Source organism: Prunus mume, linkage group LG1, assembly GCF_029339155.1.
Source record: "Prunus mume cultivar Tortuosa linkage group LG1, ASM2933915v1, whole genome shotgun sequence".
Taxonomy (NCBI): domain Eukaryota; kingdom Viridiplantae; phylum Streptophyta; class Magnoliopsida; order Rosales; family Rosaceae; genus Prunus; species Prunus mume.
Genome location: NC_142698.1, coordinates 7,712,106 through 7,735,945, shown reverse-complemented (window position 1 = coordinate 7,735,945; position 23,840 = coordinate 7,712,106). Strand labels below are relative to the sequence as shown.

The following is a 23,840-nucleotide window of genomic DNA, read 5'->3' as shown; positions in this document are numbered from 1 at the left end:
CCAGCAACATTGGCGAAAACAAAAATTTCAACGAAGGTAGCGCCGGAATTACAACAGAGGGCAGCCGAAACCAGTCCCAGAATCCGTATGCTAAGCCCATGACGGACATATGTTACCGTTGCCAAAAACCAGGGCATCGTTCTAATGTTTGTCCAGAGCGGAAGCAGGCTAACTTTATCGAAGAAGCCGATGAAGATGAGGAAAACGATGAAGTCGGGAAAGATGATTATGTAGGGGCTGAATTTGCAGTTGAGGAAGGAATGGAGAAGATTACCTTGGTTTTGCAGAGAGTTCTTTTGGCACCAAAGGAGGAAGGGCAGCGTCATAGTATTTTTCGTTCCCTCTGCTCAATTAAAAACAAGGTTTGTGATGTGATCGTCGAACAATGGAAGTTGCGAGAATTTCGTGTCAAAGAAATTGGTGGAGTATTTGCAGTTATCTACGGAGCCTCATGTCAGCCCTTACTCACTAGGTTGGGTTAAAAAAGGCCCTTCGGTTCGTGTAGCTGAGACTTGCCGAGTGCCACTGTCAATTGGTAAGCATTACAGAGATGAAATATTATGTGATGTTATTGACATGGATGCATGCCATATTTTGTTAGGGCGACCTTGGCAATTTGATGTGGATGCAACTTTCAAGGGACGAGATAATGTAATTCTGTTCTCTTGGAACAACCGGAAAATTGCAATGGCAACCACACAGCCCGCAAAGCAATCTGTGGAGCCCAAGACGAGGAGTTCTAGTTTCCTAACCCTAATTCGCAACGAGCAGGAGTTGAACGAGGCTGTCAAAGAAGCGGAGTGTTTTTGTCCCTTGGTGTTGAAGGGGTTGTTGAAAATTGGCGGAGGAGAAGGTGACATTCCACAAGATGTGCAGCAGATTTTGAATCAATTTCAGGAACTACTTTCTGAAAATCGCCAAACGAGCTGCCTCCTATGCGGGACATACAGACCGAATTGACTTGGTGCCTGGAGCTAGCCTTCCGAATCTGCCCCATTATCGGATGAGCCCCAAGGAGAATGACATCCTGAGAGAACAGATTGAAGAATTACTGCGGAAAGGATTTATCAGGGAGAGTTTGAGTCCTGCGCAGTTCCTGTTTTGCTGGTTCCAAAGAAAGACAAAACTTGGCGAATGTGTGTTGATAGCCGGGCAATCAACAAGATAACAGTCAAGTACAGGTTTCCCATTCCACGGTTAGAAGATATGCTGGACGTTCTTAGCGGCTCAAGGGTGTTTTCTAAGATAGATTTACGAAGCGGATACCACCAGATTCGCATACGACCTGGAGACGAATGGAAAATAGCGTTCAAGAGCAAGGACGGATTATTTGAATGGTTGGTGATGCCATTCGGATTGTCAAATGCACCTAGCACTTTCATGCGGCTCATGAATCAGGTTCTTCGACCATTCATTGGTTCTTTTGTCGTTGTTTATTTCGATGACATTTTAATTTATAGTACCACAAAAGAAGAACATCTTGTGCATTTGAGACAAGTTTTAGATGTGTTGAGAGAAAATAAGTTGTATGTGAACCTTAAAAAATGTACTTTCTGCACAAATAAGCTACTGTTCTTGGGTTTTGTTGTTGGTGAGAATGGTATCCAGGTAGATGACGAGAAGATCAAGGCAATCCTTGACTGGCCAGCTCCAAAGACAGTTTAAGTTCAAGCTTCCATGGCTTGGCCACCTTTTACAGAAGATTTGTGAAGCATTTTAGCACCGTTGCTGCACCTATCACAGAATGTTTGAAGAAGGGCCGGTTCAGCTGGGGAGAGGAGCAAGAAAGAAGCTTTGCAGAAATAAAAGAAAAGCTTTGCACCGCACCGGTTCTAGCTCTTCCAAACTTTGAGAAAGTTTTCGAAGTTGAATGTGATGCCAGCGGTGTGGGAGTCGAGCTGTGCTCTCACAAGACAAGCGGCCAATTGCGTTCTTTTCTGAAAAGTTGAGCGATGCACGTCAAAAGTGGAGTACTTATGACCAAGAGTTCTATGCGGTTGTTCGAGCTTTGAAGCAATGGGAGCACTATCTTATCCAGAAGGAATTTGTTTTGTTTACAGATCATCAAGCGTTGAAGTATATTAACAGCCAGAAAAATATTGATAAAATGCATGCTAGATGGATGACTTTTTTGCAGAAATTTTCGTTCGTTATCAAGCATACTTCCGGCAAGACCAATCGTGTGGCAGATGCGCTGAGTAGGAGAGCTTCATTATTAGTCACGCTGACTCAAGAAGTTGTGGGGTTTGAATGTCCGAAGGAATTATATGCAGGTGACGATGATTTCCGGGAAATTTGGATTAAGTGCACTAATCAAGAGCCAATGGCAGATTACTTTCTCAATGAAGGTTATTTGTTCAAAGGCAACCAGTTGTGTATTCCAGTTTCTTCTTTGAGGGAGAAGCTCATTCGGGACTTGCATGGTGGAGGGTTGAGTGGCCACCTAGGCCGTGACAAAACAATTGCATTGTTGGAGGAGAGATTTTACTGGCCACAGCTCAAACGTGATGTTGGAACTATTGTGCGCAAGTGCTATATTTGTCAAACTTCGAAGGGGCAGGTACAAAACACTGGATTATATATGCCATTACCAGTTCCTAACGATATTTGGCAGGATCTTGCTATGGATTTTGTCCTCGGATTGCCCCGAACACAAAGGGGAGTGGACTCTGTATTTGTGGTGGTTGATCGGTTCTCAAAAATGGCGCATTTCATAGCCTGCAAAAAGACTGCCGATGCATCAAATATAGCCAAACTGTTTTTCAGGGAGGTTGTTCGCTTGCATGGGGTTCCTACATCCATTACATCTGATCGTGACACCAAGTTCTTGAGTCATTTTTGGATCACTTTGTGGAGACTGTTTGGGACTACTTTGAATCGTAGCAGCACTGCCCATCCCCAAACTGATGGCTAGGTGAGGTTACAAACCGGACATTGGGCAATATGGTGCGAGCGTCTGTGGAGAGAAGCCGAAACAATGGGATTATGCATTACCGCAGGTGGAGTTTGCATACAACAGTGCAGTCCATAGCACTACTGGGAAGTCTCCATTTTCCATTGTTTATACTGCTATACCTAACCATGTTGTAGATTTGGTGAAACTGCCTAGAGGCCAGCAAACCAGTATGGCAAAAAATTTGGTGAGGAAGTGGTAGCCGTTCGAGATGAGGTCAAGCAGAAACTTGAGCAAACAAATGCTAAGTACAAAGCTGCTGCGGATAGGCATCGACGTGTTAAAGTGTTTCAAGAAGGCGATTCTGTGATGATATTTCTGAGGAAGGAGAGGTTTCCAGTTGGCACTTACAGCAAGCTTAAACCGAAGAAATATGGTCCTTACAAAGTGCTCAAACGGATCAATGATAATGCCTATGTTATTGAGTTACCGGATTCCATGGGAATTTCCAATATTTTTAATGTTGCAGATTTATATAGTTCCGTGAAGATGAGGTTCTTTATCCAGATCATAACTCGGGGTCGAGTTCTTCGGAGGTGGAGAGGACTGATGTAGAACAGATGGCAGATTTTATCGCGGTTGAGCAAGAAAAGGGACGTGGTGAGTCGTTTGGCCTTTCAAAACTGCATTCGAAGTTCGAAGTTAATTCCAAATAAATTCTGTTTTTCCGTTTCGGAGTTACATAGTTAATTCCCAAAATAAATTCTGTTTTTCCGTTTCGGAGTTACATAGTTAATTCCCAAAATAAATTCTGTTTTTTTCAGTTTCGGAGTTACGTAGTTAAGTCTCCGAATTAATTCTGTTATTCAGTTTTATTTGTAATAACTCCCTAGCAGTTACAAGGGTTGAGAGTTGTGTATTTAGACGGGTTCGTCTAACGTTTTTTGGCAGCGATTCAGATTTTAATCAAATTAATCAAAGAGAGTTTCTCTTAATTTCTGGTGGATTCCAGTTTCCTTGTTACTCAAGGTTTTCGTTTGAAACCTCATTTGCTTGTGCTGCGTCACTTTGGAAAGTCAAAATTTTCAACTAAGGCAGAGGAAGTGATGGGGAGTTAATAAAAACAGGTTAACCATAAAACACTCTCTATTTAAAAAGACAGGAAATGAAGATCAGGTTCCCTTTCTATATGCAAAAAGGCTCAGCATCGTACCAAGTTACGTTTTCAAAAGATAAACAGGGAGCAAGAGAGTAGTTCGCCAGAAAAATCAAATGGACCATAATGACAGGTTATGCTTTGCAAGAAACAAACAGAGAGCAACAAAGTTGGTTTTTTCAGAAAAAGCAAATAGAGTATCACTGATCGTTGATGGTTTTTTTGCCAGTTAATAACTTCCCCATTCTCTGCATTAGAAAGGGAAATCTTTTTCAAAAAAGATCTGCCCTAGATATTAAAGAAAAAAAGGCCACATTCAGTTTCTCTATAAATATGAGAAGATGTGAACATGGTTGAAGACAGCCAAAAAATTCAATAAAATAAAAAATAAAAAAAACTCTCAAAGTCACACTGACAAATTCAAAACAAGATCAGTTGATCCCAAAAAGTCTTCGACTTCGAAGCAATCAAACCCCTTTGACTCATGAAGGACAGATCAGCTAGAACTTAGGTTTCTAGTTTCAGTTCAGTTTAGAAAAAAAATTTACAAAGAAAATGAAATTTCTCTTGTTACAAATTTAGTTTAGCATAAGCCAAATCAAACAAAATTTGGGTTTTTCAAAAAATGAAAACCTCAAACAAATTTACAGAGATGTCTTGAGCTCTTAGAATCGCCAGAATAGTTCTTGGATGATTCATTCAGAATAGGTGCTGTAATGCAGCTTCAGGTCAATAATCATCAATCCAGCCACACACAGTCCCATCCAGGTCAAGAAATCTCAATCTGTCCATCCCGCACGCCTCCCCATGGCTAAAATTAAGAGCTCTGCAAATCCCGACATTGGTATCGATTTCCAACTAAACCTCATCAGTAGGTGCTGATGTTTGAACCCCAACATAGTTACACCCAATCCAGCCTGAGTCATAGGAAACAATCCAGGCAGAAATCGAAGCCCAAAGCTCTGTTCTCCTTTTAGACATAGCAGTCCCCTTTTGTCTTAAAAGTTGTGGACAGTTTTTCATAAAAAAAAATAGTTTGATTTATCTTTCAATAACCATTCTGGCTAGAACTACCAATTTACTATGATAAGTTTTGAAGTCCTCATCAGTCTGAGGCAAAAAAAAAAAGAACTTACTTGGGAGATATTCCTCACCTAAATTCACAATCACTTGTTAAAGTCAATAACTTGGAGCGTAAGTTATCTCTGTTTCATAAGTCTGTTAGGGTTTTTTAACTGTTAACAGCGGTACGCTCACACACCAAAGAAAGTTGATTTGTTGACCACCAATGATCTTCAAGTTAATGGGGAACTTTACCCTATCATCACAGGATTAAATCGAAACGGGTGAACAACTAGTCTATTTGGGAAGCTAGGAATGAGAAGCTTCTGCAAAATAAGGACCCACGACCAGATATCATTAGCATTGTGCTACCACAAGGCTGCTGGAGTATGCAAGGGTTCATGCCAAACAAGGTGTTGATGTTCACAATAACAGAGAAATCCAAAATTGGACGAAGCAATCGGCTAGCAGTTAGAAAATTAATATGGATGGAGTCAAACAAAGTAGGGCAAATATTCAATTATGCTTATATACGCTCATATATTTATTCTTCTCCAATATGGATGTATTTATAAATAAGTACAACCCTGAATAAAATGGGAAATAAATCTAAATTACAATAAAAAATAAATCTCAGTTATAATAGGACTAGATAAATGGGTAAGTAATCAAAATCCTAGCATAGTAAGGAATCAAAATCCTAACTAAGTAAGGACTTGCCAACACTCCTTGGGGCAAAGATATTTTGCATGCCCAACTTGACAAGCGAGTCATAGAACACCATACTCGACATTGACCAATAGAACAATTGTAGAGAATGCCTTGTTATAAACCACGAGTGAAACAACTAACAAACCCGTAACAAATAGGGCACATAGAAGAACACATAAATGTAGAACACAGAAACTCTGTGAGCATGACAGTAGATAAGGAGAACACAAAAACTCTATGAGCACGACAGTAGATAAGATAGAACACAGAAACTCTGTGTATACAGCAGAACACAAAAACCCTATGAGCACAGTAGTAGATAAGGTAGAACCTAGAAACCCTGTGAGCACGATAATAGATAAGGCAGAACACAGAAATCCTGTGAGCATGGCAGAACACAGAAACTCTGTGAACAAGTCAAAGGCAAGGCAAAACCAAACTCTAAAAATTGGGTAAGGCAAAGGCAAAGGCAAGGCAAGGCAAATCAAGGCACGACAAAGGCAAAACCAAACCCCAAAAAATAGGGTAAGGCAGGGCAAAGGCAAAGCTAGGAAAATCAAGGTAGGGCAAAGGCAAAGCTAGGAAAATCAAGGCAAGGCAAAGACAAAGCAACGTCAAAGGCAAAGCAAGGGCAAATAAAGGCAAAGCAGAGGCAAAGGGCACGACCACATGAACAGCAACGGTAAGGACCACATCAACGGAAAGCGAAGCAAGCAAATGCAACATCAATAGTGGCAACAACGACAACGACAATAACAATGATATTAGTTCTTCTATATCAACCTTAGCTAATTCACGCATACAAAACTTCTCTTCACTCTCCCTCTCCCCCTAAAGAGAAGGGATCATCGTTGTCGAGAAATAAGCAATATCTTCATGGGAATATGTCAAGGTAATGGAGATACGTCAATAAACATATATTTTTCACTCCTTCCCACCCCCCCTCTTGCAAGAAGAATGCAAGCACAGGTCACAAGAAAACTAGGCTCTTATACCATGTCAAATAAAGTATGGAAAATATTCAATTACACACATATATATATCTTTATTCTTCTCAAATATGGAGGTATTTATAAATAAGTACAACCCTAAATAAATTGGAAATAAATTCAAATTACAATAGGAAATAAATCTCAATTATAATAGGACTAGATAAATGGGTAAGTAATCAAAATCCTAACATAGTAAGGAATCAAAATCCTAACTAAGTAAGGACTAGCCAACATATGGAGCTTGGACAACAGAGAGTACAATGGGCGGTGTGGGCATTGTTGTGCAAGACTCTGATGGTGTTTTTGTGGCAGGAAGGTCCCTGCATGTGGACAATGTCTTTTCTACCCTTCAAGTTGAAGCTCTGGCTGCTAGAGAGGGTGTAGTATTCACTGAAGAAAGGGGTTTCACAAATGTTATTTTTGAGAGCGATTCTCTCTAGATCATCTAAGCTCTGAGGAATTCTTCTACAAACATATCTTTTATTGGTCCATTAGCGAAAGATACCAATAACATGATGTAAAGATCATTGGGGATGGTTTTACCATATCCGCCGCACTACAAATCGAGTAGTTGATCAACTCATTATTTTGCAAAGCATATTGAGACTATTCTGACTTCGTTTGAGGAACCGCCATATTATTATTGATAACTTGTTTGAGGATTGTAACCAATAGGTTTGGTTGTTTGTACTTGTTATTTCTCTTCTTTAAAAAATTATTGCCGTTTTTTCTTTTAAAAAAAGAGAGAAAAGAAATAGGAAGAGTATAAAATTGACTCCAATAATTTGGCACAACCAATACTTATTAAATTCAAAGTTAAATTGTGTTTGGCATTTGTATTCAAATTCCATGACTTACCTCAATTGGCGTTATTTGTGCTCATGAAAGTTTTGTACTTAAATTTGGTAACCTAGTTCAATAAAATCTAGTCATGATGACTATTTTAAGAAGGCCCATGATCTTGTGCTTTCACTATATATCCAATAAATGAAGGGGAGTTGCATGTACCACTCACTGTATGGCATGCATCAAACTACCCAACTACCCAATTCCCCTCAATTCTCATTCCCTTCCCCAACCCCTTCTTCTTTTTTCCCTCATGATTCTTCTTTGCTATTTTATTTTGTGAGGTGGAAGTAGCTATCGTCGTCATGAAATAATTATCGTCTTTTGGCCCACGTAAATAAGGAAGATTGGGTTGTGGCGAGTTTGGATTTAGTCGGTATGGCGCTATGGGTCTCTTGATGTTGCCTGGGAGTATGTGGAGTGATGGTCCTGCTTCTTTGTTTGTTTGAGTCTCATAATTTTCAGGAACTTTTTATATAACATCCCGTCCCAAATTTTCAAATTTATTTTCGGAATTTAAAAGAAATTGATGGTTTTGACCCTAATGGTTTAGAGTTCAAGCAGTATAAGCATGGTATGGGACGTGCATGTTTGCTTGTCCATTTATATGAATTAACGGGAGTAGAATTGAAGCTCATTCATGCATAATATTATTAGTGTGATATTTGGTTATTGATTGCTTGTCACTTAATTTAGTTATATCAATTTCCTGTAAAAAAAAAAAGGTTTATATCCCTACTCAGCTATCGTCTCACTCACCCCCTAATAGGTTTTGCAGGTACTGAACCTGAACTCTAGAATTTGAGATGAAGTTGGCATATCTATAGTGTGTTTCATGTACATAGCTTATGGTTGATTAATGAACTACTCTTTAAGCGAACTCTTAAGTAGTTCTAACTTGTTAAATAATGTAAAAGATATAAAATTTCAAATGTTGTTGTTTCTGCCGAAAATTTTATATATGTGAAATATTTATTTATTTACTTTAATGTTCTTCACATTTTAGTTATAGTTTTTATTAAATTCTATAATTAAGGTATGAATCACGTCTTAATCCAAAATTATGCAAATCCGTGGATTGGGGTGTGACAATCGTTCCTGAGCAAAGTTTCCTTGTACTATTCAATTGCCTGAAACTACTAGAATGAGCCAATGGTATCACAATTTGTTTGAGCTCTTACATCTTTGTTATGGCAAGATATCACACACTCTGATGTCTGAGAAGGGCTCTCTTAACAACAAAGGAAATCGGTACACATATGTATTGAAAATTTTATTCGCTCCATTGTATAGAGCTTGTTCTTATGAGTTCATATACATACTACGCGTAAATCGAAATTAAAATGAGAAAGTTAGGGTTAACAAAAGTACATTGGCACAACCGTAAATTTTTTAAAGTCAATTTTAAAAAAATACACAACAACTGGCCTAATGCCGGGGAACCTCAGTTTCTCTCTCTCGCGACCTCTCCTTCTCTTAGTATAGGTGCATAATGCCTCTTCAACTTCCAAGTGACGATAGATCGCTGTCCGACCACCCCAGGCGGTGCCACAGGTAGGAAAAGAACGGCAAGCGAGCGACGATGATGTTTGAACCGAAACCCAACTCCGTTAGGATATTTACAAATTAAAGATGAGAATTGAAGTAGATAGTAGCAAAAATAGTTGAAAAAAAATAAAGGAAAAGAAGAGAAAAACAGTAAGAAAAGGGGAGAGGTTCTGTAGAGTAAGGAAATAGGAAAAAAAAAACCTACATTAGGAGGAAAAACCCTTGGGCTATATTTGGTTCATGAGAAAGGAGGCTTGGGGACAAGAAATCAATTGTTTTCCCATGTTTAGTAAGTTCATGCATGGAAAATGGTTGCCTGACACATAGGAAAATGGCCCAGGGAGAAAGGGGGAGGGAGGGAAGGAGGGAGGGGGATGGATGGGGAAGCGAATGTATCCTTGCACAGTTTTCATGACCTTTATGTCCCCATTAACAATTTAGAACTATAAAATAGCATTAATGCATTCTTTTATTATTTGATTTCATATGGTATAATTGGAAAATTAAACAAATTTTTTTTAACATTCCTACACAAACCAAAGATGAGAAAGGAAATAAAGTGGTATTTTCGGGTTACTTTCCCAACATTAACAAATATGGGAAATGAATCTTCCATTTCTCATCCATTGGGAAATGACATGAGAAATAATTTCCCATCAAATCTTTTCCTTGAACCAAACGGGGCCTTTGGGGTTCGATCCTAGGTGCTAATGAGGGGGAAGGGGGAGAGCCACACATTAGAAATTAAATTCTTAGGTGAGAGGTAGTATTCTAATTCTCGGAGAACTAACCCATTAGAAATTCATCTTTTTTACCCATTATATCCTCACACAATTTTAAAAATTCCAAATTTGTTATCTACTTTAACCAAACAATGGGGACATTTTAGTAATTAGTGTCACTCCTACCCTAATTCCATATGATTTAGTAAACAACTTCAATAGGAATCCGGAATTTAACTCCCCTCAATCCATATGATTTAGTAAACAATTTCAATAGGAATCCGAAATCTAATTTTCCACAATCTAACTCATCCTCAATTCAATTCATCCTCAATTCAATTTCTCATAATCCAGTTACGGATTAGTAAACATGCTGTTAATGAGGATCCAGATCCTAACCAGAAATATTAAGAATGGCTATTATTATTGTAAAACAACAACAACAACAACAAAAAAAAGAAGGAAAAAAGAATAAAATTAAAATATAAACGTACAGAACCACCGTGCTCTGCAAAGCAAAGGAGATCTGAAGAAGCCGCTAGGCCCCCTATTCATAGACCTTCACTACAAACCAACCCACACAACGGATACACAAAAGAAATAGAGGAATTCGCGAAACCCACTTACTCGGTGTGCAGGTAAGGGCTCGCCTTTTTGTTTCGGTATCTTATTTCTAATTTCTAAGCCCCATTTCTGGTAATTTCGTTTGTTTGTTTTCTTAGGCCCCGTTCGTTTATGTTTTGAGGGCCCATTTTCATTTTGAGAGAACAAAAACAAACAAAAAACCTGTTCGGTGGGCAAAAATGGAAAACACAGAGAATGTTTTATGAAAACAAAAACAATTTCATGTCTACTTGTAGAAAACAGAAAAAAGTTGTTTTCATTCTCAAAGGAAACAACACTGAAAACACGCTACTTCTCTCCCCATCAGACCAAAATCACCATCAAACGCTACCAACAGAGAATCACACGCAAAGCTTAAACCACCAACATCACCCTATCAAATCACCACCACCACATCGAACCAAATTGTCACCACCACTCAATCGAACCCAACAAAATCTCTATGCAATTGAATTGAACCACCATCGTTGAACAACTAATTGCCGAATCAATTTTCAGTCCAAGAAAAGGAAAGGGAGCTGGGAAGCTATTGGAAGGTGAGGTTGCAAAGAGAGAATGAGAGACGTATCTGGAGGGGGAGGGAGAAAGAGAAAGAGAGGGGAATGATAGAATTGGGGTGGGTTTGCAGAGAGTGAAAGCGAAGGTTGGGTTGAGGTTTCAATTTAAAAAAAAAAAAGATAATTCTAGTTTTATACTATAGAATTTTATTCTATTTTTTAAATGATATTCTTTAAGATGCTTAAAAAATATTTTTTTAAAATAATAAACGTACTATTTTTTGTTGTTGTTGAAACTCACATATTGATTACATAATGTTGTATTAAAAAAAAACATAATGCATTTTAATTAAAGTTACATACATTTTCACATATTACTGCCAGACACATTTTAACTGTTTTTGTTCTCTGAAAACAGTTTTCAACTAAGCTACCAGATGCGTTTTTATTCTCTGAAAATGCGTTTTCATTTTCTTGTTTTCATTCTATGAAAACATTCTCTGAAAATGCTCTCTGAAAACATTACCAAACGGGCCCTTAGAATCTGAGAATATGTTTTCAATACTCTATACCGTTTTGAGCTATGCCAGCCTATGTTTTTTGCATCAGTTGCTAAGTGCTCACTAGGTGTTTGATGCAATGTGAGAATGCGGTTTTGGGTCACTAATGTTTGTGTGTATACAAATGCGTAGGTGTGGTGCCTGAGCAAGTTCAACCATTGGAGACGAAAATTCATTACAGTTTTGCTTCTCAGTTCCTGCAATTCATAGGTAAGTTCCTCTTCCAGTTTTTCTGTCTGTAATTCTTTCTCATGATTGCTTTGATTGAATATCTGTTTTTATCTTCTGGGTTTTGATGGGGTTTTAATAAAGTTTGGTGCTTTTGCTAAACCTTTTGTTAATATATATATATATATATGTATATATAGCAAAAGACAGTGAATGATGAAACATTCAAAATATTATAAAATATCATTAGTTAATTCAAACATTAATAATTAAAATTATTAATTAAATGAGAATTATATAGTAAATTTGCATTTTTTATATTAAAATTAAAAATAAAATCAGATAATAGCTCATACTTTTATAAAACACAACTATCAATATTATTTTTTTTAATTTTAAAAATAAAATAAAAAAAAAAACCACTCATGTGCCAAAGGCTAGCCCTTTTAATTTATTGGGAGTTTCACTAAAACACCCAAAATGGGTGTTGAAATTATAAAAAAACCCAAGCACTATTTAAACATATAAACACACCCAAAACCCATCATTATACACACTCAAAACCCATTTATAAACACACCCAAAAAGTTGACTTTGGGGTTAATTTTGGGTGTGTTTATATGTTTAAATAGTGCTTGGGTTTTTTTATAAATACATGTCTAGGATTGGGTTTTTTTTAGAAATTTGTATAATTTATTTGATATGACGGTGCCGAAGGCTGAAAGTGGGGGGTAAAAACGAAAATATTTGGAAAATTTGAGGGTAATTTTGAAGGTTATTAAATATTTGGGGTTAAAATGTAAAGTAAAAACTTAGAATTTCAAAGACTGCCAATGTCAAGAGGCTAGGTCTTTTGGGTATCAGGCGCCAACCAAAACAGAAGAAGGAAGAAGGAAGAAGGAAGAAGGAAGAGAAGAACTCACCAGCGCCGTCGCACCCAGCTTCGTCGCACCATCGCCGTCGCCACTCAGTTTCATTTGGTTGGGGTTTCTTACGCAGCTCACGGTTTCCTTCTTCTTTCTTTTAATAAGGTTCTGTTATTATATGGGTTGGGTATATAATTTAGTAAGTAGTTGTGTGGTTGGAATTGTTGTTGATTTGGGTATATAACTTAATTAGTTTGTGAAGTTAGAATTTTTGTTAATTAGATAATAGCTGCCTACGAATTTTTGTTTTGAAGCTAATGATTGTTTAATATGCTATAATTTGTTATGAATGGATTTGGATGCTCTGAGAAAGGTGGTTTCTGAATTATTTTAACCATAATAAGGGAGGGCTTGTTTAGCCACAAGAAATTGCAAACTATAGTGCAAGCTTCCAACTTTTGCATTTGTTGTTTTCTATTTGATCTGTAAGCAAGTAAAGATGAATGGTTTCTCACAGATCATGAACAAAAAATTTCTGGGATAAATTGGTTCTCAAGTAAAATTCTAATTTTGTGAAACCGGTACTTTGGGGTGTGGCAAGTCCGGACTTTTTACTCCCCATTTTCACTTATTCGGAACTAAAACCAGCTAAATTAACATGATGCGTCTAATAGTTTAGCTACTTCCCAACTCTGAGACAATATTTGTTGGTATTGCAGATGCTTCGGCAGAGGGTTTGAGGAATGACCTTGAGCTAGAGAGATGATCCTCTGGAAAGCATATTAAACATTTGAGACCATCAGCTTGATATTGTTCAATATTTAAATGTAGAATCTTGTTTGGACCTTGTTTTTTAGCCAATCTTAAGTGCTTGAATGTTTATCTGTGACAAATATGAATCTTCCTATCATGGACTGTGGAATGTTCTTGTAAATCAAATTGTGTTTTTCATCATTCATGCACTGTTTCTGTCCAAGACGGTTTATTATATGGATAACTTCTTACATTGTACTCGATAGAGTGCCTCTAGCTATTTCCATCAGCATGCTAGAATTTCGCTGGCTTTCCAATGTACTTCTCAGCATGCTAGATTTGATGATTGTGTTATCAGACTCCCTGATTAATCATTGGGCTTGCATGCAGTGACCACTAAATAAAAATCTGATCTGAAAATTGGGGAGTGAGGACTGAAGAATTAAGCACACTAGGGTTGTTTCAGCAAACCAATTATCAATGAAGCTTGCAGGGTTGAAATCAATTGAGGACGCGCACGAGGAGTCAGTATGGGCGGTGACATGGGTCCCGTCAACCGAGACCCGACCTGCTTTGTTGTTAACCGGATCACTGGACGAGACCGTGAGGCTGTGGCAGCCAGACGAGCTAGTCAACCGGGGCAAAATGACTGGCCACTGCCTCGGCGTCGCTTCAGTGGCAGCTCACCCCTCTGGCCATATTGCCGCCTCGGCTTCACTCGACAGCTTCGTTAGGGTTTTCGATGTCGACTCCAACAACACCATCGCTAGTCTCGAAGCCCCACCCTCTGAAGTCTGGCAATTACGCTTCAATCCTCAGGTGCATTTGCAATTTTCAAATTTTTCTTGGATATTTATTTTTGGGTAATTTTTGAGCTTGTTAAATTAATTTACTGTTTTGTTGCTTTACTTGTTTATATATCTATGCATACAAGTTTGCTTGATTTCTTTTTGGCTTGAGTAATTTTTCTAAAACTAGCCATGGGATTTGAATTACAGATCTGGTTGAGATGTCACTTTCTGAAACTTGTATTTTCCTTGTTGCCTTACTAATAATATCAGACATGCCAAGAGTTGGTATTATGTTAGTTCTTAATTGTTAAAGTGATGTTTCAAGTGGACCAAATTTGAATAAATGGAATGCTTCAAGTGAACATTGATACTCAGTATCTAAAATTCAAGACGGTGTCTGTTGAATTACTCTTATTTTGTATCTGATACTTCCCTTCGGGGACATCTGATCTCTGACTGATATGTGTTTCAAACTAGAACCATTTGAAGTTTTGAAGCCACCCCTTTGGTTATATTCAAGTTGATGCTGACTTTTGGCACTTGATCAGGGTACCATGCTAGCTGTGGCGGGTGGGGGAAGTGCATCAGTCAAAATTTGGGACACCACCACATGGAATCTGGTTGCCACATTGTCAATTCCTCGCCCAGAAGGAACCAAGCCCACGGATAAAAGCAGCAGCAAGAAGTTTGTGCTATCAGTTGCCTGGAGTCCTGATGGTAGGCGCATAGCTTGTGGCTCGATGGATGGAACAGTTTCTGTTTTTGACGCAGATCGGGGCAAGTTCCTGCACCATCTGGAAGGCCACTTCATGCCCGTGAGGTCTCTTGTGTTTTCTCCAGTTGAGCCACGGTTACTTTTCACGGGCTCAGATGACACCCATGTGCACATGTATGATGCTGAGGGGAAAACATTGGTTGGGGCCATGTCAGGACATGCTAGCTGGGTTCTGAGTGTGGATGTGAGCACAGATGGGGCGGCTCTTGCAACAGGCTCAAGTGATAGAACTGTGAGGCTGTGGGATATTAACATGAGGGGAGCTGTGCAGACAATGAGCAACCACACTGACCAAGTTTGGGGAGTGGCATTTCGACCAGGAGGAATGCCTGGTAGACTTGCTAGTGTGTCAGATGACAAGAGCATATCGTTATATGACTACTCTTGAAGTGGGTGGCTCGACCACACCGACCAAGTTTGGGGAGTGGCCTTTCAACTAGGAGGAATGCCTGGTAGACTTGCTAGTGTGTCAGATGACGAGCATATCGTTATATTACTCTTGAAGTGGGTGGCTCAGGGAGAAACAAGAACATGGATAATTTATGTTGTTTCAATGTAAATCACTGCCTTTGGTGTTCTGTGCCTGAGTGTTCCTATGAAATTGGTTTGTTTGAGAACTTTTTATGATACCTAAACAAGTGTTGTCCAGGAAATGCACACCTTTTTGTCGGATCATTTACCAATGAATTGGGGAACCCTTTACAACCAAAAAAAAAAAAAGAAAAAAAGAAAAAGCATACCAAAGAATTTGGGAACTCTTAGAAATGACTTTGCTAAAAATGTGTATTCTAGGCTCTCAACTTTGACCAGTATTTGGCATGTGTGTTGTGGTCATTTTTCCAGTTGAGCCATTCAATGACCCTTTCTTCTGAAATTGGATATAATCGTATGATGTTTCTTTTAGATCGGTTGTGGATCAGGGTTGCTTCTTTGGTCTATGCTCGATAAATCAAAATAAACCTGACAGATTTCACTCTCCTCATGTTTTTTCTTTATTCTTTTTTCGCCTTTACGTTTGATGTTGAAGCAAAATTTCAGTGAAGATAGCCTTTACGTCTGTGTAACAGCAAAATCACAGATGCTTTTAACATCGTATCCATCCACAATCCAACATTCCAAACTAGATTGACAGCATTGCCAAAAACTTCATGACTACACTTTGACACAACCCACTGGAAACTCATTCCATCTATGCAGACAGAGAGTTGAGCAAGAAATAAGAGTCTCTGATTATTATAATAGTTCTTATCATATTCAAACTCAGAAAGCTTTGTGCCAAAAATCAGGGTTGGTGCAAAGAAAACAAACCCGAAAAGGATTTGTGCTAATAAGTAGGGCTTCATGCCAACTAAAAGTTCACTCAAAATCAACACAATTAGGCTTTGTGCCAATAATTAGAGGTCTCCCAACATTTCTAAGCAAGTTAAGGGAGTTTGCTCATCACTACAAGTTGAATTATGCGGAAATAATACGTCTAACCTATGAATACATACATGGTCTCTAAGTCAAACTTAATTTTCCTATTCATGAATTGAGACAAGTTTGTGTTATAGAGCTACAAAATTTCGATTCCTTCTCATCACTTGACCTTTAGTCGATGTAGAACTTTATTCTATATCCTAATGATGACATGACATAGTTTTGGACTAACAAGAGGCATATGCCTCTGCTATTAGCGATAAGCTTCAAGTCTAGGAAATTGGCTTGTTAAACAGGCATCAGCGAAACCATCTCTTGATATAGACAACAACTCTTGTCAGAATTTTAGGATATGCATCCTATATGTGAAGGAACATTCCAACCAAAAGAAAGATCACTTCAATATTTTTTTCAGTTATAAGATTGTTGAAGCATAAAATTTCGGGTCCTCCAACAAGTAGTCTTGTAATCAATGTTGAGAAGTAGGACACCGTCTTCACTTGCCACCAATGAAGCAGGAAGGGGTACTTGCAAGAAAATACGCTGACGCTCAAGTTCGTAAGAGTTCAAGAAGATTGCAGTAGAGTTTAGAATAATATTGCCCTCTTTTCCTCCTTTGGGTAGTAATGGAGTCAGGATTTCACAATAGAGGGGGCCTTTCACACTTCACAATTTTTTAATTATAAATAATTCGAATATGAGCACTAAAGCACTAACCTATTAATAAATTAGTACGATAATAACTACTTAGTTTAGCCCACTTCATAATATCATTTCATATTGATTAATCCATTCATTACAATCATAATTGCATTGAATATTAATCTCATCATCTACACTATTAAAGACTCAAGTTAATAATTTATATTCCAACATAGAGAAGAAATACAAAAAAAATTCATAAATCCCAATAAAAAGGAAGGGAAGAAAAATCCACAAAGCTTAAGTTAAACAAAGAGGAGAGATAGAGAAAACAAGAAGAAAAAAACTAGGAGTTTTTAGTGCAAATATCATAACTTAACCTAGAAGATTTAAGGGAGAGTAGAAGAGTGATTAAGAAGTTTTATGGTTAATTTGTAGACAAAAAACCTAATATATTATTTATTTTAATGTGTTATAATATTACATATCATTATAACATATAAATAAATTGGGTAAAAAGATTTTGGGGTTTGGTGGGAAGTCTTGTGCTCCAAGTTCTATGTTCTTGGTTTTCTACATGATCCACAACACTCCACCATGGGATGTAGGCTTTGGCATGTGGCATGAAACATGTAGAACATGTTTGCCCTAGTAGGCTGAAAATACTTGTAGGATGACTAAAAAATGCCTAAAGGAGGGTGAATGAATTTAAGATTATAATCAAATAAATAAAAATAAACTTCGGTAGCAAGATTGATATGGCTTATTAATCCTGAAACGCGCTGGGCATAAAATAAAAAAACACGCAGAGAATTATTTTACGTGGTAAAACCCCACCTCTGGGGATAATCCACGGGACTCCTCAATCTAATACAAATCTACTATAGAACGATGATTACAAGAAGTACTCACACACTTATCCTAGACCTATTCTAGATAATGTTTACCGACTTCTTCGAAACTCAACTTCTATCACGGGATGATCTTCAACACTCCTTATATTGAACGCAATACTAGTCACGATTGCTTCAATCTTGCCGGAGGAAAATCGCACCACGGTTTTGGTGCCCTCAACCATATGAGTCACCAACATGCATATGAATGCAATATGAATGAAGAAAGGATTTGATAAATCACCAAGTAAACAAGGAACACTTGATGACTTATCTAAGAAAATAAGCACAACACCTTTCTCAAAACAGATTCAATATATTCAAAGAAAATTCAATACGTTGAAAGCTACTGATCAAAAGAAACAATGACGGTTTTATTCCATGCAGGTTTCTCTCACTTGAGAGAAACCCACGTGACTACATTTCCTATGCAACAAAGATTCACAAAATCAATTCAACTAAGACTTCTAAACATCATGCAAAAAGGTCTCTTCAATGAGACGCCAAAACAGCAGCCAAACAATTATCCAATTATCAATATAAATTCTAATTCCATTCACATGCTATAAGATGACGCCAACTAATGCAAGATGTGAGGAAACCTAATGACTTTCCACTACAGCCAATCTTTTAAAACAATATCTACCTAAACAAATTAATTAGACCAAACATGTAGGAAATAATATCAAGAGATAAAATCTAATTCTATTAAAAATAGGATTAACATAAAAATACTTGAGTGAAAATAATTCCAACTAGGAATCCTATAATGAATGCATGATTATGTCATGATTTACCTGAAATCAGTTTCCTCATATTGATCAAGTCACACTTTAGAAATCTGGGATTGAATGTGTTGCGCCAAAACTTCTAGTAAACGATATTCACACACTAACTCCCAACCTATGCTAGAGTCTAGGAAATGACAATACAATTTTCATACTAACAATCTCCCCCTTTGACATTTCCTAGACAAAACACCTATTACAACTCAAAATAAATTACATGGGATTTAACAAATGAAATCCTAGTCTAAACTCGAACCTCTGAATCCCTGCACATTATGAAACAACAAAACCAGTGAAGCATGTGGGAGAAGAAATGTAATTCAAAGCAAAATTACAGCATCACTCCCCCTTAATTCTAGAACATAATCTCTCCCCCTTTTTATCATAATTTCACACAGTCATCTTTCCCCCTTTTTGTCAGGAAATCCAAAGGGGAAGGAAGGAACATAAAGGAGCTAATATAAAGGCATAAAGAAATCACCAATTGAATGCCCAAGAAATAGCAAGATGTCAGAAGCCAAAAAGAAAAGGATAACGATAGCATGCATTAAAATAGCAAAAATATGAGAGAATAATTATCACCAAAAAGCCAAAAATATGAGGGATAACACTGTGTTTGAAAACAAATGATGTTTCGAAATTTTTTGTTTTTTGTTTTTTGTTTTTTGGTTTTGTTTTGTGTTTTTTGTTTTAATAAAAAAAAGATAAAGCCATAGAAAAAAAATTGAATAATAAACAAAGAACACAAGCAACACTTAGAAAAGAGACGAAACCATAAAGACATGAATCAAAACACATAGAATCACCAATTACTGTGCTTAATAAGAACCCAAGACTCCTTCTTCATTCATGCCAAAAAAAATCATAAGAACATGCAAACACTAAGTATAAGGATAGACAAGCAAAGCCAATACCAATATATGTCTAGAAGCATTTGAAGCAAAGCCTTTCAGGATCTAAGGCACATCAAATCACAAAGGTTTAATCAAACACAAGGATTATAAAATGGAGAATCAAAAGTATTTGTAAGAAATAAAGTCCATCAAATGAGCAAATATTAAAGCCCAATCTCGTGTTATGTGACTAAACTTGCTTAATAACAAAGAAAAAGTCCAACCAAGATCAAGCCAATAACATAGAATAAACACATACAAAATGCATACAGAGGTCACCACTTTCACCCTTTTTATTTTTATTTTTTTTAATAATAAATTTATTTAAATTTAAATTTTTTTTAAATGCTAACTTTATCAAGCTTTCTACAAGACCCATGTAACGGGTGTTAAATCAATGTGCTCAAGTCAGTTGACTTTAAGACAGTGGGTGTCAAAGCACCCCCAGGATGTACTAACCCGAGTCAAGTAGGCTACAAAGAACAATGTGTACAAGATCAAGGCTTTTTGACACGAACCTTGACATTGGTTAGACAAGAGGTCCAGTTACTTCGCCACGATCAAGCACTTATTTTACTTTGCTTTTAATTAAATAGATGTTATAAATTTGTGAGCTCAGTAGCAAAAAGTACAATGCAAATGTAGTATTAAGACAAGGGCAAGGTGAGGATTCATTCAAAATTATTAAGCAAGATTAGAGTGTATGTGCTATATGTGAGACATGAGATTTAATAAAAAGAGCATTTAATTGACTTTATAAAAAACAAAGACAGTTGGTAACCATTCACAAAAACCCAATATTAATCTGCCCAAAGTGATCCAACGCCAAAAATCCAATCCAAGTTCAGCAAAAACTTCCAGACGTCAGTAAGATTGATATCCCTCATCAATCCCTGCATGTGCTGAAAAAAATACTTAGAATTAAACCAATTTCAAAAATAGAGAAGAGAATAGCAGGAGTCTTTTGGCATGCATACAAACAATTATTCAAAAGAACAAATACCTAAAGACTTTCCAAGAGTATCAAATCAAAGATTATCCAAAGGTTTTGCAACAAGACATTTAAGATCCAAACTTTCTAAAGCAACGGGTTCATGCACAAAATTAGTGGAGGAAAACATGCAATTATGATTTTCCTTTTTCCTCCAAACTAACTTTGTCTTAGTTGACGACAAACAATGAAAAGAAGATAGTTTGGATAAATGGTTTGCCTCTTTCATAAGATTTGAAATCTTATGTTGGATACTTACTTTTCCACCCATTACATGAGAATTTGAACGAACAAATTCGTTTCGAAGCTTATTGCATCTTGGTCTTACGTGCCCATGAGTTCCATAAAAGTGACAAATTAGAATGAATTTCTTGACTTCAAGAGCAGTAGAAGGTTCAATAGGTGAAGAGGATTTGACAAACTTTGTTTTAGACACAGCGGAAGACTTATTACTTGGTTCAAATCCCAAGCCTTGTTTGTCACCATCTCTTCTTCCCATGCTAATCATCTTGTCAATTTTTTCTACACCAATGGTTAAAGAAACAATCCTTTCCTTTGAATTTTTAAGTTCAAGTTCAAGGGCTTTGTTGTCACAAGTTAGAGATGCAATTAATTTATTCTGATTAGTCAATTTTTTCTGCAAAAACATCAATTTTTCGTTCATACATGCCCTTACCTTTTCGAAATTTGCATAAGGGGATTGAAACTCATTTGCAATCCTGCAATTTTCCAGCTTCAGCACGGCAATGGATTTTATGAGCTCTTCATTTTTTTTGCTGAGTTTTGGAGAAGCAGCCAACAAATCATCATATTTGTTCATGATAAACTCAATGTTCATATCTTCACAATCATCATCCTTCTTCATTGGTTCATCTAAGCTTACGGTTGTGATAAGTGCAATGGCCTTTTTATTATTTTTAGAGTCAGAATCACTTAATTCCACGTAGTATGCAGTGCCTTATTCTTCTCATCCTTTTGCTTCTTTAAGGTGTTGGCACATTCTGAAGATATATGTCCATAGCCTTCACATTTGAAACATTGGACCTTTTCTCTTAGATTCTTTCATTCATTTGAGTTGCGAGATTTAGACCCACCATCAGTATAGTCAACAAACCTATTTTCAGAATTTATACGTTTTAAATCTCGACTCCTTGGATCCTGATTCTTGAGAAAGTTCATGAATCGTCTTGTGACAACTGCAATCTTCATTTGAATGCCCATCATCTTCATCATTCACAACCTTGAAAGCAACACTTTTGCTCTTTTTAGGAGCTATATGTTTCATCTCATAGGTTTGTATGGATCCTATGAGTTCTTGAACTTTCAAGGTATTCAAGTCATGGATCTCTTCAATAGTTGTGATCTTTTGTTGAAACCGTTGAGGTAAGGATCTCAAAATCTTCTTCACAACCCTATGTTCTGGAATTTTTCATCTAAACCTGAACAAGCATTCACAATTACACAAAGTTTAGCATAAAATTCAGAAAAAGTTTCATTCTCATCCATCATGAGTGTCTCAAACTGTAAAGTGTGCATTTGAAACTTGGCTCCCTTGACAGTATCTGTTCCTTCATGGGTAACCTGCAAAATATCCTAAGCTTCCTTAAAAGTATCACAACCAAATATATATTCAAATTGATCAGAAGAGACAGCAGTAAATAAAGCATTTAACCCCTTTTGATTATTAGTGTTGTGTGTGACTTTTGCAATGGTCCACTCTTCTCTAGTTTTGAGGACTGTGGTTTCTTCATCTCCTTTTCCGATCTTCTTTGTGTGTTTAGGAAATCCATGAACCACTAAACTTCATACACGATCATCTAAGGACCAAAGAAACGACTTCATTTTGGCCTTCCAAGCGTCATAGTTGCTGCCATCAAAAAAAGAAAAGAAAAAGGAACATTTGAGAGAAGTGGAAGCGTAGGTTAACACAAATAAACAATTAAAAAAAAGAAAGAGATACAAAGAGTTTTTGTAAGGGTAGAACATAGTATTTTAAAATAGAATAAGGGTAACACTACTACAAAAAGTGAAAAAGACGACCAGAAAAAGACGACGGTAGAAGAAAAAACCGTCGTTGTATTTAAAAAGACGACGGTAACAAAAAACCGTCGTGGATAAGTGACTTAAACAACTAAAAACCGGAGGTACTGTTGAATATTTTTTTATAACGACGCACACAAATGAAAAAGCGTCGTCTTATTAAAAAGTTTTCTTGAGTTAAAATCGACCAAAAAACAACGACAGCAGGTATGACAAGCTTCGTCTTTTAAAAATCAAGTGTCATTTTTTTGGTAAAGACGTGGTTGTTTTGATAAAAACCATCGTCTATTATATGTAAAGATGACGATTTTTATACAAACCATCTTCTATTATATGTAAAGATGATGCTTTTTATAAAACCCGTCGTCTATAGTATGTAAAGATGACGCTTTTTATAAAAAACCGTCGTCTATTGTTTGTAAAGATGACTCTTTTTATAAGTCGTCGTCTATTGTACGTAAAGATGACGCTTTTTATAAAAAACCGTTGTCTATTGTATGCGTAAAGATGACGATTTTTATAAAAAAATCGTCTATTGTATGCGTAAAGATGACGTTTTTATTATAAAAAAAGGTCGTCTATTGTACGTAAAGATGACGCTTTTTAAAAAAAAGGTCGTCTATTGTATGTAAAGATGATATTTTTATAAACAATACATTACGGTTTTCATAAAAAAATCGTCATCTTTACGTACAATACACGACGGTTTTATTAAAAACAGTCGTCTTTCCTCCTATAATTAACGATCTTTACCTCTAAACAACGACGATTTTCTTTAAAAACCGTCGTCTTTACAGATAAACAACGACGGTGAAAAGCCGTCGTAGTTTGAAACCCAAATAGACGGCAGTCGATTTCACGACGGTTTGAAAACCGAATACACGATGGTGAATTCCCGTCGTCTTTGGCCTTTTTTGCAGTAGTGTAAGTTAGTCATAAAAATTTGCATTAAATGCTTTCCCAGGTGGGGGAAAAATTCACAATCTGAGCCAAAGGGTATGAAATTCCCCTCTACGTGGGAAGTCCATACCTATGAGTCTAGAATTGCATTTCTAAGAGTGCACTTACCACAGTGGAATGAAGTTAGAGAACTTTAAAGAGAGAGGCTCCCTTTTCTCTCTAGAATTTATTTCCTTCCCATCTTTCTTTTCTGAACTTCTAGTGTGTTGCCACCCCTCGGGTGGCTTATTTGCCACCTCTGGTGTGGCCT

At 37.0% G+C, this 23,840-nt stretch overlaps 1 protein-coding gene across 6 annotated transcripts; it reads left to right on the top strand.

Moving 5' to 3' along the window:
• The first annotated feature begins 12,603 nt into the window (after nt 1–12,603).
• On the top strand, nt 12,604–15,639 carry VIP3 (Transducin/WD40 repeat-like superfamily protein). Of its 6 annotated transcripts, none has more exons than XM_089054570.1 (4): nt 12,604–12,784; nt 13,365–13,472; nt 13,789–14,217; nt 14,738–15,639. In XM_089054570.1, exons 3-4 carry the CDS (start codon nt 13,879–13,881, stop codon nt 15,350–15,352), a joined length of 954 nt encoding a protein of 317 aa, XP_088910696.1. In that variant the 5' UTR covers nt 12,604–12,784; nt 13,365–13,472; nt 13,789–13,878; the 3' UTR covers nt 15,353–15,639. The 6 variants fall into 6 exon arrangements, with proteins under 6 accessions (XP_088910696.1, XP_088910716.1, XP_088910705.1 ...); XM_089054579.1 differs by having other exon boundaries at nt 12,614–12,759; XM_089054576.1 differs by having other exon boundaries at nt 12,668–12,810.
• The last annotated feature ends 8,201 nt before the right edge of the window (nt 15,640–23,840 follow it).